The following is a 10,536-nucleotide window of genomic DNA, read 5'->3' as shown; positions in this document are numbered from 1 at the left end:
TTGTTTATTAATAGACTCCATTAATATGGACATATAAAGAATGAAAAAATCCAAATCAGATACTAAAAATCGCAACAAACAATAAACAATCAAATAAAATGCTAACCCATTTGAATACAACTAGATGAGAACTAATTTAAATTTTTTTCCATCGTCAAGTTCAACATCAGAATAGTCACGAACACTTATCAGAAAATCCATGACATCTGATCACATCAAACAGAAAGAGATTAACACACAATGATAATTTATAACAAACATATCCATTTTATTTGTGATTAGAGTACATTTAAGATAGTAAATCATAATTATACCGATCAAGTAGACTTAATCTTGTCCCATCTGAACAACACTTTCAACAGTCTCTAATGAATATGAAGCCTCTGAAAACTCAACATCAGAAATTGGAATAACCTCCATGTCAAACTGAAAAAGCAACTTATATCGATGCTTTACAACTTTTGCTGCACCAATATTTGAAACTACTGTGAATCGAGATATAGAATACAGCTCTCCTTCTTTGAGAATTTTTCGGAATTGATTAATGACCTCCTTCTTCAAAGTACACTGTATCTTGTTCAACTTCATAAATTACATGACAGCAAACACAATTTATAAATATAAACAACAAAGTTAGAAGCATATAGTGTCTTGTTCACATGCAAACACAATACTATCACCATTAATAAGAAAGATTAAAGATCAAAACATGTTAGGAGTTTTAAGTTGAAAATTTACATATGTATTAACCATATAAAAAATGGAATAAACATTAAAATATTCAGAAAACCACAGTAAATATAAATTGTTAAAAATAATAAGTTACTTTTTTAATTTGATTCCATTTAATTTTTAAAAATGCAAATGAGATTAAGTGCAAATTTAATTGAAGGCACAACTCAAACCACCACCACCACCATTCATGGATTCTAGTGTTGTAAAATCTATAAGAATTTTTTGTAGTAAACCACACAAGCCGCGCTCTATTTCACTTTATTGGGTAAGTGATATATTTTTATGAATTATTGTATTTTATATATATGGAATAACCGTCAAAGAGGTTGGAAAATTAAACTGCATATAGAATTGCTTCCTCCAGTGTCTTCTAAAGCGTACATAAACCAACCATTGATGTAATCATATTAAAAATTTAATTGAGAATAAATTATTATTTTTGTCTCTTAAATAGTTTAATTATTTTGATAAAATAGATTTTAAAAGAATAATATATTAGTTTTCTAATTAAAATTGTAATAAATTATTATTAGTCTCTTAAATAGTTTAATTCTTTTGATAAAATTGCTTTTTAAAAAAATGGTATATTAGTTTTTCTAATTTAAATTATACCGGTTTACAAAAAAATGCACCATCTTCTGATAACTAACAAATAATTTATATATTTATTCCAATCTTTCTTAAAAACATTATTCGAAGTATGATCATTAAATTTTTTTATTATTTTTTTAATAATGGCAAAAGAAAAAAAATGGTTAGCATAAAATTACTAATTATAAAAGATAGAAAACTTTATTTTTAAATAAATTTACAAAAAATCACTTCAAAATATGAGTGAATTTCTTTTTTCTAACCATGAAAACAAATTTGTTCCTCTCACACTAATTTAGAAATAATGTAACACAATCCAATTTTTAAGGAAAATTGTTTAACTTCATAAATTATGTGGCACAAAATACAATATAAAATGATAAACTACATAGACTAGAACATAAAGCTTGGTTAGCAGTTGGAATTTTTATACAACTTGTTGAACTCAGCTACTTTTAAGAAAGTGCACACAAATTGATTAAGTTAAATTCACAATTGTTTAATTATTTTGAAAAACTTTTAAAATTTATAAACTCCAAGTTAAATATCCAAATTATACACCCAAACTTTTGACAAAAAACAAAAAGGAACATTCAACCTTTTTAATGAGAAAATATAAAAAACTGAAATTTTAGACCATGTTTTTTCACTAAATAGGTAATATCCAATTCAAGTGACTAATTGATGAAACTAAATTTTCATTAAACTGATTTGAACACACAGACTACACTTTCACGCTATTCTAATTATTTTAGCATTTTTATCCTATAATAAAATCCACAAACAACACAGAAAAGCTGAGAACAAATAACGAAATAAAAGTTATGCATCTTTGAACCGAACATAAAAGGTAGAAATAATATACCAAAACTCAGAACAAATTATATAGAAAATTCAAATTTTATTATGAGTAAATTTTTACTTGAGAAACTATAAAGTATGTCATTGCACTAAATGAGTATGTCATTTCCAAAAATTACTAAATGAGAACTACCACAGCATGTGAGATAAGAAACTAAATAAAGATACGTAGAATACCAAATATAAAATTGAGGGAGAATAAAAAATTAAGCAAATAATGAGACTAAGTAGTATTAGTATTGAAGTATAGGAGAAATTTATTGGTAAAATCTGATAAAATTATAGATATTTTTCAGGCATGGTGCCACCAAATTGTGGTTAGATGCGAAAAAAGACGATGAATTAATCTATGATTTACTATTATCTGGATTAGTTGGAGAATCAAGAACCAAAAACTCTGAAGATAAACAAATACAGGATAATGAAGTTTGGGAAGAAATCATTACCATTGGAAAGAATTGAAGAGGTGCAAACAGCCAAGTGTAGGAGCCTAGAAAATTGTAAAGAAAAGTCGGAAGATGGAAGATGGGGGTCAAGGTAGAAAAGGAAATAGAATTTATTGGTGTTATATGCAGAATTCATCAATAATAAAAATGTAACATGAGTGGGAGATCTTCTTATTCTGTACCGTATAATTCCATGTTTTTCTAAATTATAGATTTTATAAAATAAATATTCAAAATTGTATATGATGCATCAACAAAAACAAATAATATAACATAAAAGGGATTGAATATTTATAATTTCAGATAAATTTTATGTGACTAATAAAAATCATAAGTGGACAAAAAATGTAAAAAGGATTTTAGGGAGAAAATTACACACATAAAAATAGATGAGTAGTTAAATTAATTATTTTTTGAATAAATTTATTGTTTAAAATTTAAAAAGAAAAGAATTATCAATTCAATTGTAAACTTAACAAAGCTATGAAAAAGGAATTTCAAAATAAAATAATGATTATTTGAAAAACATAAAACTGTTTTTAATTAAAAAATAAAAAATATATCTAGAAGATATTTTATTTAATTGGATTGAGTACTATTAATTGTCAAGGAAATGAAAATCCTTCAGGTTTTGTAGCATGGTTTGTGGAGACCATTAGTCCTAACTATTGATTGAGATTTGTAGGCTTAGATGCAGATAGATTTTGCTCTAATCTTGTTTTTACATTTGTAATCAAAGTAGAATTCGTTGAATTAGTTTCTAAAATCTTTGTAATATTTTTCTTAGACATTTCATAGGCAATTTAGTTCATCCTCTATGGTTGTTAGTTAGTTAGTGTTGAAGCACAAGGATTCTATAGTATACAATCCAACTTATATTCAATAAGCTCTAACAATTTCAACCAAAGTTTTATGAAGATATTTATTTAGAAGTATCACTCTGTAGTATAGAAAATTTTTTTTATCAAAGTGTATATTTTATGCATTAAATTTATCTATGAAAATTTTGACTTTATTTTTACCTCACAATTAAAAATACCCTTGCGGTCCTAGAAAAAACTCAAGCAACAAAATAACTTGCTAGATAGAAAAAAGACTGATTTGTTTGCTTCATATAACTATTACTTTTTGACTGACTATATATTCCATTAATGGCTTCCTTTTGATTGATGAAATTGTAAGGATTAGAATCATACATGACCCATTTGCTCAACTTTATATTACTAAACTTTCTTTCTAACCATTTTAACCACAGACTTGAACCAATCTAGATCATGAATCATGAGCGAAATTTACACAATCAAGCTTGTACTCTGTTATTCGATTCATAAAGAAAAGTTTACAAAACTCAGCATTTCTATTGAAGTTCTGATTCTACTAATTCTGAAAACTGTTTTCCTTCAAATGAACAACATCTCAAGCATTGGCATATTTTAGAGTGACACACAAGTTAAACAAAAATTCAACTCAAGTAAGAACACATTAAATAAGCATTGTCCTATCCAAAGAACAAATTAAAACTAAACCACCATGATTGATTGTCTAGTTCTGTTGAATCCATGCCCTTGTAGAATAAAAAAAATAAAATAGTAAATAGCAAAACTTCAATTATCAACAGATTCCAAAGACCAACACAAGTTAAACAAAGCAAGTAATCAACATATCTATGTCTTTGTATTAAATAACATGTTTAAAAGAATGAAAAATGAAGAAAGTCACAGAAAAATTGCCAAGGATAGAACTGTGTACTAATGCGACAGATATACAGCATTAAATTTATCTTTCAAATTATTCACATAGACATTCTATCAAGCAGTTTTCATGCATTAATTTACACAAATAAGATTATGCATACCAAACAATTAAGAAAGACCTCATACCAATAACAACAAAAAAAAATTAGAATCATAAAACTGTGAATTATAATTTTCTACATTTCACATAGCTTCTTCTAATGATGAAAAACCTTCTATTGAAATATCAGATTCAACTCAAAACAAAACAAAATTAAATAGACTGAATCTGCAGCAGAGAGTAAACTTGAAAAATTAAACAAAATTCTGAAAACATATATAATAACTCTCGGATTAAAAAATGTCTCAAAATATATATAACAACTCACTGATTTATCCATGACCACAATTTGAAGAAAAACAGGTTCGTCAGTCTCCTCTCTGGGATCACATGAACTTCACATCCTGATCACCCTAACAGTTATTTTCCAATACTCCTTCCAAGGAGTAATGTTACAAAGGTATTGTTGTGAATCAGTTGACACCATACAAATCTCATTTGCTGCATCCATCGCCAGAACCAGCACAAGAAATGAAAGGATATACCCAATGTTGAATATTAATTCAGAGAAGAAAGAACATACAAAAGGAAACTCTTTTTCTGGGACCAATAAAACAATTTGAAAAATTAGAAATAACAAATTCCAATAACATTCAAAATCAATGAAATGAAAATCCTAATACACCTACTCCAAAACAATTTCAACTAGAGTACAGCCAGTAGATATTAGAATCATCATGATCAACAGTAACCCTAAGGAATAGCTATTTGAATCTATCAGTCACTTCCACATAAAGAAAAATGACTCAGTTAGATACAAAATCACAGTAAAGAAGTAGAAGTAGTTACAATTACCAATTTGATAGGCAACTACAAATCTAATAAGAGTACTTGTGTATTGAATCCTATTGTGCCCTGTGATTGCTAATAGGAAACGTTCGTCAAATCAATAAAAATTTCTATGCATGTTCTGACAGAAGATCTTCACCATGTCACCATCATATAGGAAAGAGAAGCTCTTCATCGCTGCCATCATGGGAACCCAAGAAACACTGTAGCAGGAAAAATGTGTTTAGCAACACCTAATAGCAACTTGTGCTCCCTTCATATAGTGGGTAGTTTTTCCAGGTCTATGGAAGAGATGTTGAGTGACATGAAACAGAGAGCCTGGGAAGGAGAAGAACGCGAATGCCATCATGCCCTATGAAAAAGACCCCTAAAATTGAAATAGGAACAGGAGTGAAAAGAGATTTATAGGGTATGGAATAAGAAAAAGTAAAACATGATAGCTGTGGAAAAAGGGTTTATAGGGATGAGGCAAATTGAAAGGATATGGAGAATGGGTGAGGATTTCACATAATAATTTTATCTTTTTTTTTGTGACTGCATAATAATTTTATCTTGAAAGAGAGATTTTTCTATCACATCAATCTTTGTCTATTTAATTAAAATTATATTTATTATTGATAGGAATTGGTGAAGGGTATATGAACCATATCCAATAGGCCAATTTTGATCATTTGGCTTTCACTCTTTAATTTCGATTTTTAAGCAATCAATTTATACAATTAATTAATTAAACCCAATCCATAAAGAGTCACAATCAAGTGTAACATTTCTTATACGTTAAGAAGAAGCTCTTAATGTCAAAACAAGGAAGCAAACACGCAGTGTAACCATGACCTTGTTCTAACCAAAGTTAGTGGAGTTATTCCAAAAATTCCAATACCATTTCCATTTTCAAGATATACGCAGCTTCGTAGCCACACATTTGAAAAATTAAAGATAACTTAAATTTCAATTGAAAATAAAATACAATTTAATGATAAAATGAATTAATAAAATTTTAGGTTTAAATTAAATTTCAATATTTAAAATATTTATAAAATAAATTAAAATTTTTTAACAAATAACTTCATCTTTTATTAATATAATATAATTTTTAAACAATAAATATATTTATTTACTAAACAATATGAAATTATTTAAATACATCTAAAAATTTTAAGAGTTAATTTTTTTAAAAATAGGTGTGCACTAGTTTGTATAAAATAATTTGTCTTAAGAGTATTTATTACATCTAATAATCTAAACACATCTAAAAATTTAAATAACTTAAATTTTAGTATGTGTGCACCATTCTTTAAGAGTTAATTTTTTTTTATATACAAAAAACAAATAGATACGATACAATTTAAACAAAAAAATATCTAAGTAACTTAAATCATAAATCTATAACATAAAATTATAAGAAAATGTTTTTGAATAAAACTTAAATTTTAAATATATTAATAAAAAATGTACAACTAACTCTTACAAAAAAATAAATTATTTACTAATGAATAAAAAAGTCATCAACTCATTAAAAAATGATATTATATAAATATATAATGAACATTTTAAAAGAATAGCTAATAGATATTATTCGACACAAAAAAAACCTAACAATAAAAGTCTCTTTAAAAAATGTATATAACAATTAAAGAGTTTTTAGCAAATAAGTTTCAAGCTTAACATAAATAATTTTTTTTTATACAGAAAAATTGTATAATTTTCCTACATCTTTTGCTCCTCTATGAATTTAACAAAATTTTGAACAAAAAATAAAATATAGACCCCAAATAGAATAAAAAATAAATAGAAAAGAATACTTCTCAAACAAACCTCAACTTTTTCAACAAATATTCATATAGCATAGAGAAGAAACTACTTACCAAATTATATTTTTTGAAAAACTTCTTTGTAAACAACATTTGATGTGAGGTTACACATTTCATCATTTTCATTAGATAATAATATTTTCAATCCTGACCTTGTTGTCACTCTGGATATTGCAACATACAACTGACCATGAGAAAAAACTGCTCTTCGAAGATATATACCGACCAGAGCTAATGTTTGCCCTTGACTCTTATTAATAGTCATTGTAAAACAAAGACTAACTGAAAACTGTCTACGCTAAAATTTAAATGGGATTTCAGGATCACTGGGTATTAAATTCATCCGAGGAATAAAAACTTTGTCACCAATGTTACTTCCAGACACAATTTCAGCCCCAATAATGTTCTCTCCAAGATCTTGAACATTGAGTCGAGTTTCATTACACAATCCATTTGCTTGATCTATATTTTGTAACAAAATAATGGGAACACCTCTCTTCAATTTAAGAGCATGTTTTGGTATCCCAAAACATGTAATCTGGTTCAAAAACTCAGTTGTCAACCAATCAGTGTCGATTGCACCTTGACAATCACTACGACAAATAGAGTTAGAACTCAAATAAACCTTCTCAGGACCAGGAAAACTATCAACAACATAGTCATTTATTTGTTGCACAATATCAACAGTAGGAGCAAGTATAGCACGTTCTTGAAAATAAGAAACATTACCATAGTTATCATGAATATTTGAATATATCGCTGAAACAATATCCTGAATAGGATTGTCAGTTGGAGGAATAAGTAAATCACTTGGAATATCAACAATTATTTTATCCTCCTTTTGATTCCCATAAGAACCTTCACCAATCTTTAAAATCCAGTATGAGAATTCCTTTATTTCATCCAAATTTGACAAAACAGAGTTCTTTGCCAACCTAAGATTTTTTGTCATCCACATTACCTTACAATGCTTCCAAAGAATTGACGAATTAATTGAAGCCATAACTATTTCAACACGAGTTACTTTCGGAATAACTAGCAACACTTGTCTAAAATCACCACCAAGAACAATAACTTTCCCACCAAATGGAATATCACGAGCCGAAGCAACATTTGAACTCATTATGTCACGAAAAGTTCTATCAAGCGCTTCAAACGCCAACTTGTTTGTCATGGGTGCGCATCCTATATTATTAGAGAAGCACGACGGATGAGTTCCGCTCGCTGACTATCTTTCTTAATACTACAAATAGATTCCTTATTCAGCTCAATGGAGATGCAAAACAATGAGTGTGTAGTCCTCCCATTAGGGAGCAATAAAGATGCAATACCACTAGAAGCAACATTTAAAACAATTCTCCGTTCTGATCAAAGACGAAAAGACAACAATCTCCACAGAAATATTTTTCCAGTTCCACCAAATCCATACACAAAAAACAATCCAGGTCTTTTATTGGTAACTGTATCAATTATTCTCTCATAGATCAGTTTTTGCTCATCTGTCAATTTGTCCAAATTTACATCATGTTCTTTCCGAAGTTGATCTACATCATAATTCATCTCATTCATAATCATAGAATTTGAAAAATGGGAAACCAAATCCTGATTAGGAAAAGGCATTTGGGAATAATCTTTCAAGCTTCTGCCATTCATTTGCAATAATTTTTCAACTTGAATCAAACAAAGAATTTCAAGTTCCTCTTCTATCATCACGAGCTCTACAAAGTAAATGAGAAAAAAAAGCCACATGAATTACAAATAAAAGGTAAACTTATCATGATATAACCATCTACAAATAAACTTACTGAATAATAATAAATAGAACAAGACTTTGAAAAAATACCTTGCAATTGCAACTCCTGTCTTCTATAATATAAAATGTCATCAGCTAACAATCTCCAAGTGTCTCTCCAAATCAACTCTGGTTTGTTCATTGAATTAGATGCTAACAGTGTAACAAACAACTGACGCAACTGAAAACCAGATGAGACTTCTGCAGTTTCTTTAATAGCATTAATGAACTCCTGATCATCACTCAATAAACCAAGAGTATTGCACGCAGCCTTGAAAGAATCATATACAACACCATCAACAGTGCGAATACTTTCAAAACTTTTACAACCCCTTTGAACATTAAGCAGCAAACGCAAATAAAATATCTCACCCAAACCAACATGGATAAAAGTTAGCCTTCCAATTGAGAACCCTCTCTGCCTTGGAACCCATTCTTGAGAATCACACAAGTAAACAAAATGATTTGAAAATTCAGAATATAATAACTTATTACCATGCGGAAACTTAAGATTAGCTCGCATCCACGCAGTAAACATTGTATCCTTATACTTGTTCTTCTCAACAATTTCAGGAATCTTATCATGGTCAGCGAATAATAGATTCTGCTTTCCAGGCAAATGGAATATCAACTGCTGAACAGATGGCCACTTATGATGAATATCAAATGCAAATAGTCTCCAAGCAGATTCACAAGGTGCTAGATAGCGACAATCATAGAATTGCTTAATCTCATAAACATCTTGACCACCATTTTCCTGAGTTTGTACATTTCTAATTGACGCAGTGATGCAGTCTGGCCCCTTGTTTATGTATTTAAACAAATACTTGATGACATTTGACTTGTTACAAAACTCCAAATTGATATGAGCTCGATATTTCATAAGAAGCATAGGATTATAAGGAACAACAAATCGATTATCCACATCCACACCATTTATTCTATAAGTAATCCCCATATTTCGCCTTCTATATATTGGATAACCATCTTTATCAAAACCTGTTGCATCAACAAATTTCATGGGATAGAATTTAGAACAGTCACCATTTCTCATGCAAGGAGAAGAAGGTCTTAATTTACCACAAGGACCATGAATAATATATTTGGTAACAACACTATACAACTTTGGAAATCTAACTGGATCCAATAACTCAACTGATATAACCTCATCCATGATTTCAGTTGTTTGTAACCTACTCACATTTTGAAGCCAAACCAAAATATGTGCATGTGGCAAACCCCTTTTTTGAAATTCAATTCTATACATCCCTAAACAAAAGAAAAATTCAATTTTGCATATATAACTCATTATTAAATAAGCAGAAATAACCACTTAAAATTTACCGGCATTCACAGGTCTAAAGAAGACTCCATCCTTCAAATCAGTCATCAAAGATTGAATTTTCAACTCAAACAACCTACATGCAAGATCAGGCTGATCAGATATAGCAATATGAGAGCGTTCAGTGTATCTTTGAAACTCCAGCCAACTCGGGTTGCAAGTTATAGTAATAAATAAATCAGGATAACCATATTGTTTGCAAATAGACATAGCATCTTGACAATTATTAAACATATATCTTCTGCCCCCAGTAAAAGAAGACAGTAACACAATCCTGGTTCCAATGGAACACGCATCAACATCTCCTTGTTCCAT

The 10,536-nt window shown here is 28.8% G+C and overlaps 2 protein-coding genes across 2 annotated transcripts; both read right to left on the bottom strand.

The window, feature by feature from the left end:
* Positions 1–327: 327 nt before the first annotated feature.
* Positions 328–8,261, bottom strand: LOC130940011 (uncharacterized). The gene is made up of 2 exons (XM_057868067.1): positions 7,446–8,261; positions 328–582 (listed from the first exon to the last, which is right to left on the bottom strand). Exons 1-2 carry the CDS (start codon positions 8,259–8,261, stop codon positions 328–330), a joined length of 1,071 nt encoding a protein of 356 aa, XP_057724050.1.
* A 194-nt stretch (positions 8,262–8,455) lies between these two features.
* Positions 8,456–10,536, bottom strand: LOC130940009 (uncharacterized). Its single transcript, XM_057868066.1, has 4 exons — positions 10,224–10,536; positions 9,960–10,148; positions 8,931–9,878; positions 8,456–8,805 (listed from the first exon to the last, which is right to left on the bottom strand). The coding sequence occupies exons 1-4, from the start codon at positions 10,534–10,536 to the stop codon at positions 8,456–8,458; spliced, it is 1,800 nt and encodes a 599-aa protein (XP_057724049.1).

The sequence above is a fragment of the Arachis stenosperma genome, chromosome 7 (genome assembly GCF_014773155.1).
Source record: "Arachis stenosperma cultivar V10309 chromosome 7, arast.V10309.gnm1.PFL2, whole genome shotgun sequence".
NCBI lineage: Eukaryota > Viridiplantae > Streptophyta > Magnoliopsida > Fabales > Fabaceae > Arachis > Arachis stenosperma.
The sequence above is the reverse complement of the archived record's forward strand: the minus strand, read 5'-3'. Positions and strand labels throughout refer to the sequence as shown.

Coding starts and splice junctions, on each gene's coding strand:
- LOC130940011 (XM_057868067.1), bottom strand. CDS start 8,261: ATGACAAACAAGTTGGCGTTTGAAGCGCTTGATAGAACTTTTCGTGAC. Junction 583..7,445: donor GAAGTAACATTGGTGACAAA/GTTTTTATTCCT, acceptor TAATTTATGAAG/TTGAACAAGATACAGTGTAC.
- LOC130940009 (XM_057868066.1), bottom strand. CDS start 10,536: ATGGAACAAGGAGATGTTGATGCGTGTTCCATTGGAACCAGGATTGTG. Junction 10,149..10,223: donor CTTTAGACCTGTGAATGCCG/GTAAATTTTAAG, acceptor TCTTTTGTTTAG/GGATGTATAGAATTGAATTT. Junction 9,879..9,959: donor TATTATTCATGGTCCTTGTG/GTAAATTAAGAC, acceptor TTGATGCAACAG/GTTTTGATAAAGATGGTTAT.